The sequence below is a fragment of the Conger conger genome, chromosome 19, assembly GCF_963514075.1.
Source record: "Conger conger chromosome 19, fConCon1.1, whole genome shotgun sequence".
Classification (NCBI taxonomy): Eukaryota; Metazoa; Chordata; class Actinopteri; order Anguilliformes; family Congridae; genus Conger; species Conger conger.
Genome location: NC_083778.1, coordinates 3,275,401 through 3,298,518, shown reverse-complemented (window position 1 = coordinate 3,298,518; position 23,118 = coordinate 3,275,401). Strand labels below are relative to the sequence as shown.

At 42.9% G+C, this 23,118-nt stretch overlaps 1 protein-coding gene across 1 annotated transcript in view; it reads left to right on the top strand.

Annotated features, from left to right (window-relative positions):
• The window catches only part of LOC133118964 (NLR family CARD domain-containing protein 3-like), a 41,460-nt gene that overhangs the window by 16,636 nt on the left and 1,706 nt on the right, over window positions 1-23,118 (top strand). Inside the window, exons 4-6 of the mRNA XM_061229313.1 lie at window positions 1,563-1,736; window positions 20,625-20,786; window positions 21,790-21,836. Coding sequence (XP_061085297.1) covers window positions 1,563-1,736; window positions 20,625-20,786; window positions 21,790-21,836 — 383 coding nt within the window. The remainder of the gene's footprint in view (window positions 1-1,562; window positions 1,737-20,624; window positions 20,787-21,789; window positions 21,837-23,118) is intronic.

Sequence of the window (23,118 nt, the reverse complement as noted above, 5' to 3'; positions counted from 1 at the left end):
TTTTATTTTATTTACCGGTGGATATATAAATTGTCTGTGATAGTGGTAGACTTCAGGTAATTTAACATTAAGCTATGTTCGTTTGGGTAGTTTTCACAGTTGGGTTACAACAGTACAACAGTAACAACAGTGGAGGGGAACAATTTGAGGCGAACGTTTTTTGACGAGTGATTGCTATAAGCTGTGTACAATTGTATTTTTATAAAATGAACAAAGCTTAGAGTAAACCAGCTATCATGGCCGCGGTAACCGACCGACTCTTCCGCCACGTTTTAAACAATGTCGTCATGGTTACTGTCACACTTAGGCCATAGATAAACTGGGAAGAACGTAATTTTGAATTGAATGTGGTTTTCCATTTAGCTAAGTGAATATTTCGAAATTAATAGCCAGAATACTTAGAAGTCATCATATTTAAATTACTTGGTAAGTTGATTAGGCCATTTACACCCCCTAGCTGTGTCAATATCCACGATATACCACAGGTTTGAGTTCCATAACACTTTTATACGACAATTATTACATTTATCTTTAAATATGTTCACAAAAGAAAGACAAGACAAACTTTATATGAACGTATTTTTAATGGAACTATGTTTTATGGTGAATGTATTCTTCCTGAACAGTTTATTGGTTGATAAGCAACGGTATTGCTAACGCTATTGCAATTATGTATCCCCACTGCACTAACTTTAGCCAGCTTGCGACTTTACGTTACACCTGATGACACTGACACAAGTCATTTGTTTAAACGTTTATCAGATAACGTGCAGTTATTTAAATAATTCATAGCGTCGTCATGAGTCATTTGCTTCAGCAGGCTTTGGTGGTCTTGCCGACAATCGCTGAGATGGTCAAAGGACAAAATAACTCTTTTTGTTTTACTTTGGGAGGCTACTAGCGGCGTGATGATAACATGAAGTTAATTTAGGTTACAAAGTACATTACGGTGATCTAAACGCAGAGTAAAATTAAAAGATTTGTGAAAATCGTGGATATTGGCACGGCTTGAACGCAAACTGACCAATGGAGACAATGGACCAGACCTATCCCTTATATAAATGGTTACCAGAAAAAGAAAAAAGTCCATTAACAGTTTTTTTTCCCCATTTATGTGTAATGATGAATGTTGAACTTTTAAAAAATGTATATATGTTTGCTGACCGAAGAACATATCACGGGGGATCCCCACAGTGATCATATGAACACTTTCTTGTGTTTGCAAAATTCATGTTTGCAAATCAGATTCTGTCTCATATGTGATCATCATAGAGAAAATGTTTGGTAATTAAATCCTTGCAGTGGGTACCAAACCTTTTTTTTGGTTAATGAAGCTAAATAATTGCCTTAGAATCGGATTGATTGGTGGATTAATTTATGAAATAATTTAAGAATCATTTATGAATAAAATGTACACAACCCTCTCTCTGTTTTTTTGTATGTACCACTCAGGGATGCATAGGCAAATAGGAAATGACATATGTATGAACTGGCAAGGTGAACATTATTACAATCTCCAGTGAATTTTAATGTTTGTGTGTCTGTATGTGGTTTCTCCACAGGCTGGGTTGGTGTAATCTCACAGAGGGCTGCTGTGATGTTCTGGCCTCAGTCTTGCGTTCTCCTCACTCAGAGCTGAGTGATCTGGAGCTGAGAGACAACGAGCTGCAGGATTCAGGAGTGAGAGCGCTCTCTGCTGGACTGGAGGACCCACACTGTAAACTGCAGAGACTGGGGTGAGTACAAACACAAACCCTTCAATCGGGGTTGGAAATGTGCAATTTTTTAAAGGGGCAATAAAAGCAAAATGCAGGGGCGTTTTCAAAATAAATGTGTGAAATTTACATGGAAGCATTTCATAGTTTTTTAAAAAACAGTTGTAGTGACAAACTACTACCATGTGCAATTGGCATCAATATACATCAAAATAAGTTAAAGCTACAGGCAGGGGAGGAGGTCTCACAGAATTTTTGATGAAGAAGCGATCCATAGTACCTCTGAGATGGGTAATGCAATGATCACATTTGTTCTATGATGGGGAGGTGCACAGACTTCCTTTCCATTTTCTTTTCCAACTATAAACACAAGAAGAAAAAGATCATTCTATTTTATAGTATATAGTAGGCTATAATATAAAATAATATAGTAAAATAATTATATTCTATATTAATAATTATGGCTGTGTGTTTGTCACGGAAGTTCTGTGATTTCTGCGCAAACATCACATTTTATTCAGCAGACACTTCAAGGTCAAATCAAGGTCATAGAACAAACAACAGAACAGGTCCGATAAGGTCCAATTTGCATAGAATCGGTTATAAAGCAATGAACATAAGTCTAATACGCAAGGTAGATAGGCGAGGTCTGTAAGTAATAAGGTCAGGAACTACAGTACTGAGACAAATACACATGTGAAGGTCCTAGATTAAAGTAGATAATACAACACGGGGCTAAAGTCTGAGGCTGGTGAAGATAAGTGACAATAGATTAGCAGACTCCCGCAGAGGAGTCAAGGTACAGTGTGAAGAGGTGAGTCTTCAGACTGTGGTAGAAAATGGGCAGTGAGTGAGCAGTTCTTATAGCAATGGGGAGGTTGTTTCACCACTGGGGAGCTAGAGTAGAGAAGCTCTGCAGTCGGGACAAGCGAGAGCCATTCATTCAGCTGGCAGGATGAGCAAGTCGGGCTGGCATTTGGACATTCCACGGCTGTGTCCCAATCGGTGCTCTTGCCTACTTGCACTGATTCGGAGGTGGTCCCTGTTTTTGCCATCTCTGTGGTTTCCTTGTTTTTGTGCTTTCTGTGATTTTTCTACAGTTTTGTCCGGCAACTGTCAACCTTATAGTTGCCTTATATAGACCTCCAGGTAAGCACGCTTCTGAACTCGAAAACTCATTGTTTAATTAATGTGTGTTTTTAAACCTACACTCCGACCCGTATATTGCATCAATTCCCGGAAGTATCCACTGTAATGTTTCAAATTGGGGATGATGTAGCAGCTAGTCACAGATGAGTTAATCACAGTCCAGTCAAAAACTTCAGCCTGAGTTTAAGGGGCAGCCTATAGCATAGTGGCTGAAGTGCTTGACTGGGACCAAGAAGGTTGGTGGTTCAAGCCCCAGTGAAGCTGCAATAAGATCTGTGCTGCTGCTGAACCCTTGAGCAAGGCCCTTAGCCCCACATTGATCCCGGGGGATTGGCACCTGCTTTGTCTAATCAACTGTCAGCGAAATAACTGAGATGTAATGTAATGTTCTGCTAAATTAAAGACAAGATAATTCCAAGATAATTCAAAACCATCCAATACATCAGCCTATAAGTGTATTTTACTTTTATCCTTGGAGCAGTTTTTTTAGTTTTTTAGTAAGTTAAAGCGCTTGTTACTGTTGCTACAGTTGCTACAGTGCGTTATTTCAATCATTTCCCACTACTGCACCTAAGGTCTTTGGTTTATTTAATAAATGAATCTTAAAAAACACTCTGGCTCTTTCAGTTTACTGTTATTTTCAACATCTTTGCTGTGACTGCTCCGTGACTTTAGTCCAGCATTTCCTAACCTTTTTCCTTCAGTGGTGCACTTTCCACATTTACAGAATCATGTCACACCACTCTAAAAAGCCAGTGGCATGGGCTACACTGATGTGATGTCAACAGTAGCCATGAATGTCTCTGGGAGTTAGAATTTCCAGACGATTTTTAGTGACCTTTATCTTGGCTTTTGTGAATGGGATTATATTTTTCCCGCAGGATTTTATGAAACTGTTATGACGGTACTTGGACTGCTTTGGTGGTGTGGTTTTACTCATTTGTGCCAGAGGGCTCTGTCCCTGGCTGTGAGCGGGACAGTACCTACACCAAACCGGCATAATCATACGGTGTTTGTGTTTGTTCTTCCTTTTCATATCACATTTTCGGTTTCATATCAGTATTTCCATAGAGTGCACTAAGTTTGGGGGTGCACACCCCGCTGCTAGCTCACGTTTCCCAGGGCAAACACATGCAACACATCCACTCCATATTCACACCCGAACAGTTAAATCGCTCATTTAAAATAACCCACACATAAATGTCTTTGTTACTTTGCCACCGTTTATTGTTGTCCAGCTGTTAAATGTTGTGGAGCCCTCTGTTTGTTGTCTGTGTTTAGGTTTGTGACCTGTAGAATTCTTCATATTTAAAAAAATTAAAGACCATATTTAAAAATGCATGGCATCTAATCTAATCTAATCTAATGTTGCTTAAATAACGTCTCCTCATTAATTTAATGTTAACCGAGGATATTTTAAACTGTTTGAAGCCTTCATGAACCACATGACCACCTAGTGTTTTCACCCTCCATTGACACAACTCTTCTGCTCTGAGGAAATCGAAAAGCAGAAGCCAACACTATCATAGTATAATATGATATCATGTTTGAAGTATTATAGCATCAGTGTCTGCACCCTTAGAAACCTATAATACCTTTTATGAAATCATATCTAATAAATAAAGGACACAACTGAATACAGTGTTTCCCCTAGGATTTTCTTCCCGTAGCAGTGCACCGGTTTGAAGAATTTAGACTTTGAGATTTAATAAAAAGGATTAGGCAGGATCTTCCAGACTATCAGACTTTATTTTTCACGCAGACCATTAAACCGAGGTGACTCTGCAGAGTGACCTCACATCATTCAACTATACACCATCTTTTATACAGTTTCAGACGGGCTTATTCCCGCCCCACAGCTGTCCGTCTACCTCCCGCCACAATGATTTCTCAATACGTGATGAAGATAAGTCAACTCTGATTGGTTTGGCACCAATTGTGCTTAGTATTGTGGAATCAGTGTGGTTCTAAAATACATGTTCCCTCCACCATTTCCTCGAGGGCCCGCAGGACCCACACCTGAAACCCTTGCTCCCCTCTCGGACCATTCCAGCTCCAGAGGGACCTCTAGTGGTCTTTTTCTGAAGTGCATACAAACAGGAAAAAGGATACAGTATAACTGACAGTGAATGTGTCTTAATAAAACTTAGTGCATATATTAAATATTTCATATTTATGGCTACCAATCACGTTGTTTTCATTGGTTATCACATTAATATGGCTTTTGATATGAGTGCATATTAAATACGTATTACCATTGTGCAAAAGAATGGCCTGTAGGAGACTCTGCACCAAATGTCCATATTGAATAGCTTTTCCTGAAGAAGTAAGAAAACCTCTGTGTTCCCAAAGTGTTCCAAAATCGCACTACCCCGAAAAGCATATCTGCTGGCAGTGAAAATATTTACAGTTTTACCATGGGACAAATACCAGGTGCATTTGAGAGCAAAAAAAAAGTTCAGCAGCTGGGCAAACAAGTGACCCGGAAATCGGGCTGATGAGAAATGAGCAGTTTTCTGTTTTAGCAGAATTTCAGCTTCTGCATGAGGAACCAAAAATGGGTGATAAGCAACGATCGATGCAGAAGCTGTTACAGCAGAAGCAGCTGCTGAAATTTATCACAGACAAGGGGGGAGACCCCTAGCGACAGCATCAAGTTTCTGAGAATAATATGCAACAGCCCTGTTTCTACCATGTTTTTTGCAGAAGAACAGCAGTCATATAACCAGCCTTCTCATTCATAGTCAAAAGAAAGGGTTTGTTAATGTCAGGAAGGCCCAAAGTCGGGGCTGATGTCAGTTCTCGTTTTAATTTCTGAAAATACATGTCAGCAGTCTCTGTCCGTGTAACCTTATCGTTAGCAGAGAGATTTGGGCCCTGGTTCAAGTAGTCAGGGATCCACTGTCTACAATAACCTGTCATGCCTTTTTTTTTTTTTTTTTACTTTGGAGTTTAGGAGAATCGAGAATCGCCTGGATTCTGTCAATTCCCAAATATTTTCCAGCTTCAGAAATTTTGTGGCCTAGATATATAACTTCAGTCAGTTTTTCTTGTTTGACCTTGCGGCCCTGTTACTAGGAATTTTAGCAGATTGAGCGAATCTTGAATTGGGAATGTCAACAACATACTGAATTAGTATTTGGAACTGTTTGGAATTCTCCTGCAGAGCAGCAGAGAATACCCTTGTGGTAGTCTAGACCAGGTGTATTGTTTTGTCGTAAACATAAAAGCAAACCAGTACTGGGAATTAATATCAAGCGGTATACTGAAAAAATATATATATATTAGCAAGATCGATCACAGTGAAATGTTTTGCATTGCCCGGGACTTGGTCCACACTAGTAGTTTAAGTTAGATACAACTGGAGCACAGTGTTTACACCTGTTTTTTTTTTTTTCTACAGGCAGAATTGTATTGCACAGAGAGTTAGGGCAGGGAACCACAACACCAGCTTTGAACAACGCATGAAAAACAGGGCCAATTCCTTCCTCAGCCTCTGGGCGGAGGAGTTGCAACAGGGAGTTTGGGGCAACAACTTTGCCCGTGTTCTTGTGGCGCCATATGTCAGTGACAGGATCCTTAGAGCAACCTCTGAATTTCCAGAGTTCTTGCTCAGTTGTGGAGGCAGACTACTGTACCTCCAGAAGTTCTGGCAAAGTAAATTCCTGTATTTCCATTACAGGGGCCTGATTAGCAGGCCAAGATGGTAGGTCAGCAGCTCTATTCACTGTAGCATCCGCATGCGCGTTGCCCTGGGAAACAGGGTCTTATATTTTATTGTATCACGGCTAGCTTTGATGGTAGTTTTATTGCCTTGAGTAAGGCACCGGTGTACCAGTTGCTGTTAAAAACCCACGCCACGCCCAAGTGGCCCACCATGAATGTACCACCCCGCAAGCATAGGCAGAGTCACTATAGATGTTGACAGACTTCCCTTCTGCCAACTGGCAGGCTCTAGCCAGTGCTACTATCTCTGCCTGCTGGGCAGTTCCTGGAGCTAGAGCTGTTTCCATTACAGTGTGAGAAGTGAAAGGGGAGTGTTGAGTGACAATGGCAAATCCTGATTTCCTATTTTGATGTCGGGGTCAATATCTGATGAGCCGTCTACAAACAAAGTTATGTCTGGGGTAGTGAGGGGGTTTGTAAGCAGACCAGGTCTAGCACTTGTCTTCTTGAACTGTGGCTTTGCAGTTGTGTGGTTCTCCATCGAGGGGAGTGGTCATGAGAGTGGCTGGGTTGACAACCAGCGAGTGATCGTGATGTGTGTTTGGGTCAACAAAACTTTGTAGCCAGAAACTCGTTGGTGGGTTAGGGCAATTTGTTCTCTGGACAGCATGGAGTCCACAGCGTGTGACACATGTGAGGAGTGCTCTGCTGTCTTGCTTGCATGCTTCTTTGGATGAGACCATCTACATACTGAATGAGTGTGCTCCCATTGGATGGAGCGAAATCGGAGAGATCTTGTTGGACAATTCGGTTGAACACACATGGTGATTCCATGTATCCTTGTGGCAGCCTGGAGAATGTGTACTGCTGGCTTCTGTAGGTGAAGGCAAAAAGGGCGTGGCATTGTTCATGTAAGGGGATGGAGAAAAATGATGAGCACAAGTCTATGACAGTGTAATGGGTTGTTGAAGGTTGGATTTTTATGAGTATTGTTGATGGGTCTGGTACTATAGGATAAAAGTATATTTTCCGGTTCTGACCTTTAGGGGGTGCTCTTGCTTCTGGCAAGGTTCCTGATGGGCCATGGATCCTCCTCCAAACAGCTGGCTGTCACGTAGGTCATCACTCTGTAATGAACAGGCACTTTGCATGGAGGGGTGTTGAATTCTGGAAGGGCTGCTGGTGTCCCTCTGGGGGACAGGGGGGAGGACAGGAGGTGCTCAGCTGGCCTGATAAGTTCCTTCTCTGAGTCATCCTTCCACCTGCAGGTCTCCTTCCATCTGCAATGGAAGTGTCAGATTGATTTACTTGACTTACCATCTTTGGACCTCCTCAATGTCAGGGTACATTCCTTCCAGCAGGGAAAGCTCCAGAATAAGGTGGTGGTTTCTCAGTGAGGGCAGGGCAGCTTGGTTCTGCAGCACTGGGAAGCTCCTCCTTCCCGGGCACCCCTCTCTGCTTCTTCCTGGTAGCTTCAGTCCCTCTGCCAAGCCTGTCCTGATGCCTCTGCGACTCAATTCTCCATTGATTAAAATGTTGTCGGTACATATTTTTATCAAATTTTTCTTCCCCCAGCCTGGGCTCTTTTCTCTCTCAATCAACAATCAGCCTCAACACTCTCCAAGCAATCAGGTTTAAATGTTCCAGTCTTATCTGGCCACACAGTTTTATTTTTATTTATTTTTATTAATTTATTATTATTATTATTATTATTATTATTATTATTTTATGTTTGAACATAAGGTCCAGGGGAGTCTGGACCTTATCTTATCTAATCTTATCTAATGTTTCTGAGCAGTCTGTCAAAATCACAAGATCAACCTTTCTTCGTTGCATTTGCTTTTCCCCCAATACTGAATGAAAAGTAACCTCTTTTTTTATTTTTTATAAATAAAAATAAAGATAAGAAATAAAAATGAAAATAAACCTTTGGCAATGGAACTATGGAACTGTATGTGTTCCTCTTACACCAATTCCTTATTATGATATGTTTTTATTATATATGAGAACAACCACTTTTTTCTAAAAAATATATATATATATTATTATTATTATTATTATTATTATTATTATTATTATTATTATTTATGAGAACAACCAATTTGTTCCCTCCCTTGGGAAATTCACAATATTCACAACCCGGCAGTAATCATGCACATATTTACAAAGGATTCTCAAACCTTAAAATAATATAAAAAAATATGTAAAAATGACACACACAAGACATAGAGCTATAGTAGCTTGTGAAAGCAAGTATTTTACAAAATACCGTCAAAACTTCTCTTATGCGGCCTGTACCCGTGCAGCTGCCATGCCTTGCCCCTCTCTGGGTCGCTAAGGTCTTTTCAGGGATAGGAAGCGATATGTACGATCCTCTGCACAGTGATTTACGGCTCCTCTAAAAGGAGTCTTGCCTTTAAATTAAGTCCCTGTTCCACAGAGAATTCCACGTTTCTCGAGTCCGTATGGACAAGTCTGTCCGCCCGCATGCGTGCACTGCACCAACCGTCAGTATGCCCGGTACAACTTCTCACAGGTTTTGGTTAGCTGTAAGGCTCATTTCTTATCATTGTACTTCATTCATGCTTTTCAACATCACACTTTTAAAAAAGCCACAACTCACCCACAGGTATCCGTCACTCCTTTACAGGCACTGCCAAAAGCTGATGGGCCACGGGTAACGCCCTCATAGTCTTTTATAAAAAAGTTGACAGTTTACCTGTATCTTAGTTGTGCGCACTGGTCCTATTCAGGGAAAAAAACATCAGCCGTCAGCAGTCCCGCTTCAGAAGATTTGTGGCACCAAATGTTGAGGAAATATTTTTTTGTCACTTTTCCTCCTCATCCCTTTTACATGGGTGAAGTTGTTTTGGCAGCAATGATGTTGAAGAAATATTCAGAGTCATCAGTAGGTGCTCATTACAAATCTTTAGTTTCAAATAAAACAGATTAATCTGGGGAGTCTGTGTGCTCCAGAGAACTTCCAGAGATCAGAGAATTCCAAAGTAACAGTAGGAAGTATCCTAGTCTTTATACATTATAGCTAACCAATCAATTGTCATATAACATCACATTGTCTCTCTTCACCCGCCTTAATATTTTCTGTCACTCCATGAAAGCTGAGCTGTCTTAACCTTTCGCCTATATAATGATGCAGGCAAATTGGGCTGGTGATCACTAACTCAAAACATTTCTCTGCAAAGACCCACATTGCTTGAACTGCATCACTCAGTCAAAACAGGCCGTATCCAATGCCATGGTTTTTAAACACCTGATTAAGTGTTCTCTGCACTTTCATTAAACAAACTATACTTTGCAGCTCAATGTGTTTTAACAGACATACAGTTCTAATTGCTCATGATGACTGACTTATTCATTTTAACATAATTAATAATGATTCTTCAAACATTATGGCTTATTGTAGTACTAAACAGCATTTGAAATATAGTATATAGATATATAGTAACATTTAGGAAAGGGAATTTTTGCACAATCTGAAAGTATTTAAATCAAGCTTCATCATTCCTGGTTTTCAATAAGGGCATTTTGATCAAACTTCAACAGGACATTTGCGTTTACATGGCCTGTACTCTGACTTTAGGGGTAACTTGAAGTAGAGTAGCCCCAGTCATGAGCCCCGCATCATATTTGGGCATGGCCCACAATTGAGAGAGGATTGCACTCAGTTTTGGGTCTGACACATGCAAATACATGTGTGTCACAAGGCAATGCATGAATGCTGTCAGAGAATCTGGAAACTGGTGTGCATTAACACAAAGAGAGGGAGAATATTTTGTGAGTTCTCCTCTCTTCCCAGTCTGTAGTCCAAACATAATTTAACCCAGGGTCCTGTGTCCTCCCTTTTTTTGTTTGAGGCTTTACACAGAGATGCTTGGGGTACGCTTCCCAAAATGGTACAAAATGGCTGTTGTGCTGAGCTCAATTGTACAGACAATGCAAAAATCTTATCCTACCAAAAACAATTTAGTACACAATTTTGTTTCACCATACCATTTCTCCTAATTTCAAAAACTCTACTCCTTCCCTACATGCAGTTTTCTTTTAATTCTCACTGGCTTTTCACCTCTGCCTCCTTTCGTCCTGTGTCTGAGCAAGGTACTCAAACCCCTTTTTCTTCTGTTCAATACATCTTTTACATCAATCTTCTACACATTCTCAAACCCTCTGCTACATCCTAGTTCCAATCACTGGCATATTTACCTGGCCTTAGCTGTGCCTGGGCATCTGTCCAGATCCCACGCATAGAAGTACATTTCAAAGTTTTCTACACTGTTAATTCTACCAATTGTCATTTGTGCATTCTACAACCAATCCTAAAATCTCTGCCAAGCAGGTTTACCAGACATACAGGAGAGAATATAAATGCATGTTTTAAAATGATAGTAGAACCCGCATTGTTATCCTGAACCAATAAAGGAATTATAAACTTTTCTGTTGTATTACCTCCTCCGGCATCTGGACTGACCATAGTTTTTCCACAAGGTGGAGGCTTTGATCCCCACAGTTTAGCTGTTATTACAGAATGACCAGCCTCCATATTTACAATAACTAATGCTCGCCTATTTACTTTTAACAACCCGATTGGTAATGAATTTGCAGGCGTTCGATATAGAAAACCCGCGGACTCACCACCCCGTGCATGCGCCCTGCACACCTTCATTGTCCTTGCAATCCAGTTTGGCTGCCAGAATTTTGGGAAAGCACCAGCGCCCTGTGGCATCTGAGTCCAGCCATTCCATCCGGGGCAGCCACCAGGGTTTTGGATCGTGACATTACCCTGGGGAGCCGTTTCCCAAAGTCCAGTATCCTTTTGCTGAAGCCAGCTCTTTCCCAAACCATCCATGAAGCAGTTAGTCAGCTGGGTTCCGTACGGGGTGAGACTGGCATGTTATCTCCAGGTTTCTCCATTCCGCTGTGTGCATCGTATTTTTGTGTAAGTCTCTCAAGAACATCGTTAACAGTTTCACCAAACCTTCTCCACCCACCTGACTCGGATCTGCAGGTCCCCACACACGGCCTGCAACTCTGACAGCTTCCAGAGACGAGTTGCAGGACCATCAGACCCTGGTCTTCCTGACCCACTCTGGGGTTTGGGCATTCTGTGCAGTTCACCCGTGGTGGAAATGACCTTTCCCGTGGAATCTGGGCTTGCTGAGGCTGTTGCCTGACTCCGCTATCCGCAGCCCCACTGCTGGAAAGTGGGGGTCTCACAGCACTGGACTCTGCTCCTCGGTGGGTGGGTGCAGGGGCAGCTGTGTCCTGGGTGTTGCTGATAGTGGTCTGGCGGACACGCAGGGTAATCTAGGTCCAGGTCAATTTTATATATGCTGGCGAGTAATGCCAAATTTGGATCAAAAGAGCAGTTGAAATGCACAACAGGAGGTAACACTGAATAAAAAAAAATGAAAAAATTACAAAGAAAGTCATACATTTAAAAAAAAATTATTATTCTTTTTTTTTTTACTGCAGATGTTTACTCCTTCTTCCCTCTTAGCCTGCTTTTCCTGTCTTAACATTGTTTCTTTTTTTTCTTCACAAATCCAAAATATTTCCATTTCCATTTATTTTTACAGAATAACATGATAATACACTGGTGTGTGGTTGCCGACCCATACTGTCATGCATTATTTTCATAGGACCCGCAAATTCTGGGTCTTGCCTCTTTGAACTCTTTGAGCTCATGGTTATTACCTCACCCCACTACCAGTCTGTACCTGATTATTAATAATTTACCTTTTTACTTATTTTAATGCGCAAGTTTTTTTTTTTTTTTTTACTTAATTAACTTAATTACTTTTTTATTTGTTTATTTTTTTAAGGTGCACCTGATCTAATCAGAGTCTAAAAGACCATTTGTCTCCAATGTCGACACTTTCACACATGCGCGCACACACACACAGACCCACTACACAACGCCTCTATCACACTGGCCTGTTTTCAGCTTGCACTCTCATGGACAACAAAACAAACCATAGTACACAACAAGGTAATTTACTTTAGAGCTCAGTTCTTTTTTATACGTATTTACTCATGAAGACCAATCAATTCTAATAGTTAACTATTAACTATTACTTCTATCAGCGCTTGGGACCCAGTCCCAGAGTATTAGTGAGAGCATACCGGCTCTAGAGAGCATACCGGCTCTTGTGTTTGAATCACCCCCTGAGTGATGGGCCCGTCAGCCCCAATCAAACGAGGTACCTTTTAGTGATTTACTATGGCCTCACCTGAGTGTTCTTTTGTTTTTTAGGATCGCATATTGGTTACCCCACACATAAACATCTCAGAACTGGACCGGATACCATCATCCTTCCCCATAGGCGATTGCTTACAATCCCTTCGTGGGGTGGGTTTTTCGGTTCAAGGGACTATAACCCCTGGCAGTGTACACTGTCTGTCCATGTCACAGACTCTGAGACTGTTCTGTATAGGGAAGAACCACATTAGCGATCCCATCCTCATCGGCAAACTGTGGGGAAAAATTCCCTTTTTAACCTGCACAAATAAGATATCACAGATGAGCATCGTCTGATGAAACAGATCCAGTAAAAACACAATAGCTATTCTTCTATTTAACTTTCATATTTATTTGCAAATAAATGACAAAATGAGAAAGCTTACCGGCTTTCTGATTTGAATCAGACATAAGTAAGACTCTTATACACACTTTTCCTGAAGGGGGGGCTTTACCAAAACAAAAAGACATGAAGCTTGCCATGAACATTTATCAGTATTTTGTCTTCTGAATACCCCTTGTTGACCTTGCTGTAAGACCGGAATGTGCTAGCTACCCCCTTCCAGGAGAAGCAGAGACATTAAGGTCAAAGGCTGTCTGTCTGCTGGGAGAGAGACAGAGAAAGACTCATAGTAAGCACTTAATTCAGAAAGTGGTCTAATAGTAATAAGGATTATCACTTTATCAAAGGTTATTTGTAATCTTGTGATTGTCTTTATGTTAACACACATTGTCAATTAAGAATAAATTAAGAAAATTACCCTTACACCATACAATTATATGATGTATTACATTTGAACTTAATATTTCCAACAGTTGATGGTCGGGTGCATATGCAAGATTGCAAACCCTGCACTTTTGTGGAGAACCAACTTGAATTTGGCCTTTCTATAGTGCTAATGCAGCAAGTCAAAAAGGGCTGTGACAATGACATGGTCAGCAGTTTGCATTCATTTGCATCGTCTATGCTGTTCCATCAACAAAGAAGAATGTGGAGGACTGACAGGAAAAGCAACCGGACTCGGCTAGGCTTTTCTGATAAATGGTTGGAATTTATATAGCGCCTTTATCCAAAGCGCTGCACAATTGATGCTTCTCCATTCACCCATTCATACACACACTCACACTCACACTCACACACCAACGGCGATTGGCTGCCATGCCATAAACAAAAACTGATGTGCAGGATTAGCATAAATTGATGCCTCTAAAATACCTGAAGAAATTACATTTCTGGCAATTTAAAGAGATGGCCGAGAAAAGATTAAAGACGCTTTCAAAATTCAAAATGACTGTCTTTCAAAATTCGGTGTAAACATACTAACATGTAAAGATAATTTGTTTCTAATTGGCTTACTTCACTGCGTATATGCCACATAGGACAGGAATAAAAAGGAATGGAGCCGGTGTAAAATGTTCTGCGGTGTCCTAGGTGCTGTATACACACCGGATCCGTGCTGCGTGCGGAGTAAAATGGGGCTAAGCAGTGGAATGTCTGGGCCGGGGAAGACTAAAGCTTTTGTTACCTCTGTGCTTTCCGTAGTCTGTTTCCTGCTCCATTCACTCATTTTTTGTTTCACCTGTGCTCCATTTGTTGTCTCCGCCTCCCACTCCTTATATGTACTTCCTTCCTGTCTCTTGTCATTTATTTCACCTGTTCCTTATCTGTTCCCCAGTTCACACACCTGATTCTTGTTTCTACTTGTTAGACCGGTATATGTGCCATAGATGTTTTGTTTGCTCAATGCTAGTTCGCCATACCTTGTATTCTGAGTCTGTATTTTCCTGTCCTGGTTCTAGCCCCCTGTACCGCATGCTTTCACCCCTGTAATTCCGTCTGGTCTGCTCTGATTTTGGATTTCCTGTTTTTGATCTCTGCCTGGCTTTGGACTTAGTGTTTTTTTTTGTGTGCTTTCATCTGTGTGGACTTCCTTCCTGTTCTTGGAGTCTTCTGTGTGCCCTTTATGTACCCGTCTGCCTGGATTTTTTACCATTACCTGTTTCTGGATTGTGTTTTCGATCTGCCCACTGTTCATGAAAGCCTGCCTGTTTTCACCTTCTCCCCGAGTCTGCTCTTGGTTCCTCTGACAGCCGCTTTATTTTCTCTGTGCCTATTTCAACGGCTACAGTAGCCTAAACACAGGTTTCACATCTATTACTCATTATTACTCAACTACAATCATGTGGCAAGTTAGCTTGCAAAGTTCTACCTTCACCTATTTCTATGACTTTTTGGCAATTTTGTAAACCTTTTTGTCAGCCAACAGGTGTGAGAAATGTCGCTCCTTGAACCCAGCAGAGGGCAGTGTTGACTGTGGAATGGTTAAGTGCCATATTCTAATACAGTCTGGAGTTGGATGCGTCATATTTATTGTTATTAGATTATAATGTCTCACATTTTATAACCATATTTGTGCTTGTTAAATGTGCACATAATGCTACCAGGTTAGATAATTATCCCTTTCAGAACCGCATCTTCAACTGAAAGTGTGTGCTAACTGTGGCAGTGATAAATTAAGTGTTGAATTCAGTGGCATCCTCTTGTGTTTCTAACTGGACATGCTGCAGTGGGACAGCATGTCTAACCACTTTTAAGAGATGGTGGTGATCTCCTTAAGCCACTACAAGAGTTTTTATGGAAACATCCACAGGACAATATGGCTTTAAAACAGAAAATTATCATTAAAAAATCAAACAGAATATATGAAATGCCAGATTCCATAGTTCGGGCCCTATAGATGCTTATTGACTCATAATCATATATTATTCATATCTGAATAATGACTATTTAAATGTGTTTCATGTCTTATTTCTGCTTAACTTGAGCTGGGGTTACTATGTATAACATGGCCATGCTCCACCTCGATGTGGCCAATAATATGTTGGCCGGTCTCCCGTTGTACAAGATGCGGCTTTAGACGATCTCACACTCCCACACTTAGTGGAAATGTCTGTTTCTCCAACAGTCATGAATGACATTGAATCCGCGATTTGTACAGACGTCTTTTTCTGCGATCACCCCAATGAACTGGGCACAGGCAGTTTCATGGCAGTAACGGGTTTACATTTAACCCGTTCCTTTTCATAAGGATGATCTCGGACTTAAGTTTAGTAAATGGTAGCTCTTCTTTGGCTGTATTCTAAGCAGTGTTACATTGTATTATCTGACTCCTCACTGCTTCGGTTTTCCGCTGCCTGGCGCTGAAACGCTGTGGGGAGCTCCTCTGCCCGCCACGCACCTGTCACGCCCAGGACGTGTTTCTTGGAGACATTGTGCTTTTTTAACGTTTCAATTCGGAACGTTGATGCTCCGACAGCAAAAGCACTGTTCCCAGCCATGCTTTGGCCGCACTCTTTGCAATAAATGCAATGCGTGATGTTGGCCGTTTTATCATATGTGAGCCACGGAAATTGGACAGGCCATTCTTTGTGAAAGGCAGTATATTTTGGCCTTTTTGTATGTGGTCTGCTCTGGCTCTGGCTCGGAGTCAGATGAAGATGTTAGGTCAGGATTAGGCATCTTCCCGGGGACAGGGGAGACAGGTGGTGGAGCGGTTACCTCTGCCGATGATGTTGGGTCTGGGCTGGGCCTTTCAGGGCCGGGGACAGGTGTAACGGGCACCGCAGTCACACAGAGACAGACTGATTTTTGGTTGCATGTCGCACTCTGGAGGACTGTCTAAGCTATGACGGGTACGCCTTATTTATAACAAACTTTATTTACGCGTTTTATGGAATTCATATTCCATTCCAATTAAGCATGAATTAATCAGGATTACCCAAATGAATCACCCATTTTAATGTTGAATCCAATTGTGTTTTTTATATGATAAATCATTTGAATATTCAATTGGCTTATTAAAATAATTTTGCCGCTGCAAATTAAAATAAAATATGAATGAATGAATGGAACAATAAAACCACAAAACTGTGAAAGCTTTGATCCATCCCTCATTATTTGTGTCAATGCATTTTCGAATGATTCACGGTCAAGTTTGTTTGGCTCACGTTTGATAAATGAGGCAACAGAAATGTACAAGACATGAGGCATGAGAAGGAGTAATGTTACAAGGTAATTTTTATCCAGTTATTTCACCCATTTTGATAAATGAACAATTGTAAATGCCATTTCAAAGAACGTATTCTTCTCCATAATCTCCACATTTTTACAGTACATAATCCAGAATATCACAGTTCACCCTAATCAAGCCCTTCTTCATTTATAAAGCATTAAAAGCTTGAATGAGGGATTTAAAACTCAGGATTTAAAAGTTTAAAATATTTTAAAGAAACAGAATTTTTTGTTGCGAGAGTTTCCAGTTAATTATTTTTCACCTGCAGTTAGAGTCATTTAAAATGAGCGCTAAACTGCGGCATTCCACAGGGAGTCATTCTCAGTTTCATTGGATATGCTGTAGATGGCGCTAGTCTACCACAATCAGTCACTGAATACTCCAAGGTCTGTGACACCTTGAAGGCAGTGGCTTTTAGAACTAGAGAACTAACAGCGGCAGATTGGCAAACTAGCAAGCTCAGTAATGAAGATACAGATAGAAAAACTTCAATCAGTGGACCTCAGTCAATATATTAGTATAGAAGTGTATATCCTATGGAAGATGTTATTTTGTGTTTGTATTGTGATTATTGTATTTATTTTTTATAATCTTCTCGACCTGTTGCAGTCTGAGGAAAGCACAAGGAGAGGTAGGGGGAGGGTGACGGATGGGGCAAAGTGCCATCCAGAAAAGAGTATTCACCCAGACCACGGCATAACGTTCTAGTTTTATTTATGCAGGTATTCAATGGGTGTGTGTGTATGAGTGTGTGTGTGGGTATATGTGTTTGTGGGGTTGCGGGTTGGGGGTGTGTGTGTGTGTGTGTGTGTGTGTGAGGGTGTGCGTGAGTGTATATGTGTTTGGGGGGTTTGTGTATGTGTATGAATGTAGAGTACTGTGCAAAAGTCTGAGGCATCTGTATAACATTCTGTTCAGGAAGATTCTTTCAAAAATAATGAAAGGTCCTAAATACACGCACTATACATTTTACATTACATTTTTGTAATTTGCCAGAATAGTTAAAAACTTCCATCCATCCATTATCTGAACCCGCTTATCCTGAACAGGGTCGCAGGGGGCTGGAGCCTATCCCAGCATACATTGGGCAAAAGGCAGGAATACACCCTGGACAGGTCGCCAGTCCATCGCAGGGCACACACACCATTCACTCCCACACACATACCCACGGGCAATTTAGACTTTCCAATCAGCCTAACCTGCATGTCTTTGGACTGTGGGAGGAAACAGGGAGAACATGCAAACTCCGCACAGAGAGGCCCCGGCCGACAGGGATTCAAACCCAGGACCTCCTTGCTGTGAGGCGGCAGTGTTACCCACTGCACCATCCATGCCACCGAGTTAAAAACTTAATAAAATCAATATTTTTTGTGACCACCCTTCGGCGTTAAAACTGCATCACTTCTCTGAGATCAACGCTGTCCTGCAGTTCTATAAGACAATCAGCAGGGAGGTTGTTCCAAGCATGTGAGACTTGCCACAGTTCTTCTGCAGACTTTGGTTGGCTCCTTGCTCCTGATCTCAGACACCCTTGATCAAGTTTTTAGGTAAAAAGTAGTCAATTACTTAGCGTAATTTGTTACTTTTAAAAATTATATAGTGAAATGTCTTTAAAATGATTTATTTTGGAAAATTAATATTTGGATGTGTTCTTTAAAAGTACAAAATCAAAAAATAAGCATATATATAATAAAGTGTAGGGTGCCTAAGACTTCTGCACAGTATGTGTGTGTGTGTGTGTGTGTGTGTATGTTAGTGTGTAGATGTGTACATGTGTAAGGGGTCTGTGTATGTTAGTTGATGTTGTGGTGCCTCGGGGTGGATCCTGAGGTGTAGTGGGTGATGTATAAATGCATAGTGTGGTGCCTCGGGGTGGATCCTGAGGTGTAGTGGGTGATGTATAAATGCATAGTGTGGTGCCTCGGGGTGGATCCTGAGGTGTAGTGGGTGATGTATAAATGCATAGTGTGGTGCCTCGGGGTGGATCCTGAGGTGTAGTGGGTGATGTATAAATGCATAGTGTGGTGCCTCGGGGTGGATCCTGAGGTGTAGTGGGTGATGTATAAATGCATAGTGTGATGCCTCGGGGTGGATCCTGAGGTGTAGTGGGTGATGTATAAATGCATAGTGTGGTGCCTCGGGGTGGATCCTGAGGTGTAGTGGGTGATGTATAAATGCATAGTGTGGGGCCTCGGGGTGGATCCTGAGGTGTAGTGGGTGGGCCCAGCTGCAAACCAGACACGGGTGTCAGCAATTATCCGGAAAAAGTCATCTTTTTATCTTTTTCGGGGTATTGGTGATAGCGCCCCCCTCAGGGCAAGGGTAGGGGAAAACGGGAGAAATAAAAGGGGCCGTTCAGGCAAAATCAACTCAAGTTCTTCCCGGACTGGGGTATGCTCCAGAACCTCCTTCCTTCTTCCCTCTTGGGCCATGTCAGGGCTGGGGGGAAGCACAGAGGTACAGGGTAAGTACGATTGGGGTTTTATTAGGCTCACGTGTCCGGCGTCAAACTCCGGGTCTTTGGGTTTGCCGTCGGGGGAGGTGGGGTCTCCTTCAGGGCCGGTTCGTGGGGTCGGTACGGCAGGGCATAGACGTTCCGTCCTCTATCCGGTTCGGCGCTGGCTCTTCCTCTCTCTTGTCTCCCCCTCTTTTAGGATAGGCGCCGACTGACTCAGTTTGTAGCCTCGACTGCGCCTTAAATCTCTTCCCCTGCTCATTAGAGAAAAGGGCTGCAGCTGGGTTAGTATTTTTCCACCAGGTTCACTCACGTGCGCTGTCCGGGGTCCTGGACTGCAGGGAGAGGGATCTCTCTCCAGGGTGCTGATCTCCCCATCACCTCTCTGGGAAAATAGACTCCTTCTTGTACCTCTCCTAATGCGTAACGTTTGCGTGGCTGCGTTGTGCAGGTCCTTCTGGGGTTCTCCACCCACGTGGCGCAACATGCAGGAGCAGGGGCCCCACAACGTGCATATGTGTTTCTGTGTGTGTGTGTGTGTGTGTGTACAGGGTATGTGCAGTTGTGTGTGTGTGTGTGTGTGTGTGTGTGTGTGTGTACAGGGTATGTGCATTTGTGTGTGTGTGTGTGTGTGTGTCTGTGTTGGTGTCTCTTCACACGGACTGGGAAGAGTCAGAGTCTGACATGGATGACTGAATATATAAACCTAATAGTTTAATTTATATATAGTCATATAAGAGTTATTGTTCAATATCATTAAAGTGAAGCATCTATCTTTTATGTCACGCTTTGTAGAATAATTTGTTTATTCAAGAAACGAGTTATCAACCATATTTTCTGAAGAAATTTCTGTTTAATGGCAGTACAAGTATGTGATGTCGGCATATTTGAGCGTAAACTGAAAAAAATGCTTAAGAATAAAGGCATGTATTAGAGATTAATTTAACATTTTAAAATGCACCAGAAGCCTCCAAATTGTATCAGAAAAAAAAACCTTTTTCTTTTTGGCCAACTACTTACATTTTGGGGAACACTGTCAATGTTTTGTAAGGTGTGTGACACACACAGCTCTGTTAGTTTATGTGAATGTGCTGTAAGGTGTGTGACACACACAGCTCTGTTAGTTTATGTGAATGTGCTGTAAGGTGTGTGACACACACAGCTCTGTTAGTTTATGTGAATGTGCTGTAAGGTGTGTGACACACACAGCTCTGTTAGTTTATGTGAATGTGCTGTAAGGTGTGTGACACACACAGCTCTGTTAGTTTATATGAATGTGCTGTAAGGTGTGTGTGTTCTTCTCTCTGCAGGCTGTCAGGCTGTAGAGTCACACAGAGAGGCTGTGATTCTCTGGCTTCAGCTCTGTGTTCAAACCCCTCACACCTGAGAGAGCTGGACCTGAGATACAATCACCCAGGAGACTCAGGAGTGAGAGCGCTGTCTGCTGCTAAACTGGACACACTCACACTGCTGTAAGTACACACACACACACACACACACACACACTCACACTGCTGTAAGTACACGCACACACACACACTCACACTGCTGTAAGTACACACACACACACACACACACACACTCACACTGCTGTAAGTACACACACACACACACACACTGCTGTAAGTACACACACGCACACACACACACACACACACATTGCTGTAAGTACACACACACACACACACTCACACTGCTGTAAGTACACACACTCACACACACACACACTCACACTGCTGTAAGTACACACACACACACTCACACTGCTGTAAGTACACACTCACACACACACACACTGCTGTAAGTACATACACACACACACACACACTGCTGAAAGTACACACACACACACTCACACTACGGAAGGTACACACACACACACTCACACTGCTGAAAGTACACACACACACACACTCACACACACACTCACACTGCTGAAAGTACACACACACACACACTCACACTGCTGAAAGTACACACACACTCACTGCTGTAAGGACACACACACACACACTGCTGTAAGTACACACACACACACCCCCCCACACGCACACACACCCGCACACAAACACACACACCCCTCCGCCACACACACACACCCCTCCGCCCCACACACACACGCACACACACACACACACACATACCCCCCCACACACACACACTCACAAACACACACACACACACGCACACACACATACCCCTCCACCCCACACACACACTGCTGTAAGTACACAAACACACACACACACACACACCCCTCCACCCCACACACACACACACAAACACCCCTCCACCCCACACACACACGCTCACACACACACACACACACACAGATACCCCTCCGCCCCACACACACACACACACACAATCATACCCCTCCGCCCCACACACACACACACACACAATCATACCCCTCCGCCCCACACACACACACACACACACACACACACTCACTCTGTTCTGTGTTTCTTACAGTGTGGAACATGGAGGAGAGAACAGGATCAAACCAGGACCCAGGAAATGTGAGTCTTTATCGGTGGAGGGGTGTTTGTGTGTGTATGTGTGTGTGTGGGGCGGAGGGGTATGTTTGTGTATGTGTGTGTGTGTGTGTGTGTGTGTGTGTGTGTGTGTGTGTGTGTGGGGCGGAGGGGTATGTGTGTTGTGGTAACCCGCTGGTAGAGAGAGAGAGAGAGAGTAAAATTGGTGGAAAAAAAATTAATTTGTTATAATTTTTTTTTTTTTTTTTTTTTTCTCTTTTTTTTTTTTTTCAGTGCTGGTGCCTTCAGGGCACTTCTTTAGTGTCCCGGACAAACGAAAAACATTCCCTTCTCATACACGGGAATCGGATCACAAAAAACGGTAAAAAAGGAAACTAGAAAATAAGTCCGTGCTCAAAAAATTAGGGAATTTCAAAAAAACGGTAACCGGTAAATTAGGGCGGACTTCAGGCAGTGGGGTTCACTCGCTCGTCTCCGCTGTGGGGCCGTGTTCTCTCCGGGGTGTCCCGGCCTCGGGAGTCCACTTCCCCCGCCTAGGCATCTAGGAATCAAATGCACAGGTTAGTTGGCTTCGAGCCGGATTGATGTGCTCACGTGGCGTTCGCTTGGTTGCACTGGCTCCGCGGGTCTCCTCTCGTTCGCCCCCTGAGCCCCGCTCTGCTCCCGAGTTCGCCCTTTTGTAGGGTGTTGCTCTCCCCTCCAACTCGGTGCAGCTGTGCCTGGTTAATTGCGAGAGGTTAGTGGCGTGCATTCCGCACGCGTTTCGGTGGTGCTAACCTTGGTGCTGATTCTTTTCTGGCGCGGCTCTCTCCAAGGTGCCGGTCCCTCAAATACGTCCACGGGAAATATTCTCCTGGCGCCGTCGCACAGCCCGCCCCTCTTCAGTGGTGGACTGATCCTTGATCGGGCCACCACAGTGTGTATGTGTGTGTGTGTGGGGGGGGGGCGTATGTGTGTGTGTGTGTGTGTGGGGGGTGTGTGTATGTGTGTGTGTATGGGGCGGAGGGGTGTGTGTGTGGGGGGGTGTGTGTGTGTGTGTGTGGCGGAGGGGTATGTGTGTGTGTACGTGTGGGTGTGTGTGTGGGGGGGGCGTATGTGTGGGGGGGGTATGTGTGTGTGTGTGTGGGGCGGAGGGGTATGTGTGTGTGATTGTGTGTGGGGGGGTGCGTGTGTGTGTGCGTGGGGGGGGTATCTGTGTGTGTGTGTCTGTTTGTGTGTGGGGGATATGTGTGTGTGTGGGGCAGAGGGGTATGTGTGTGTGTGTGGGGTTGGGGGGTATGTGTGTGTGTGTGTGTATGGGGCGGAG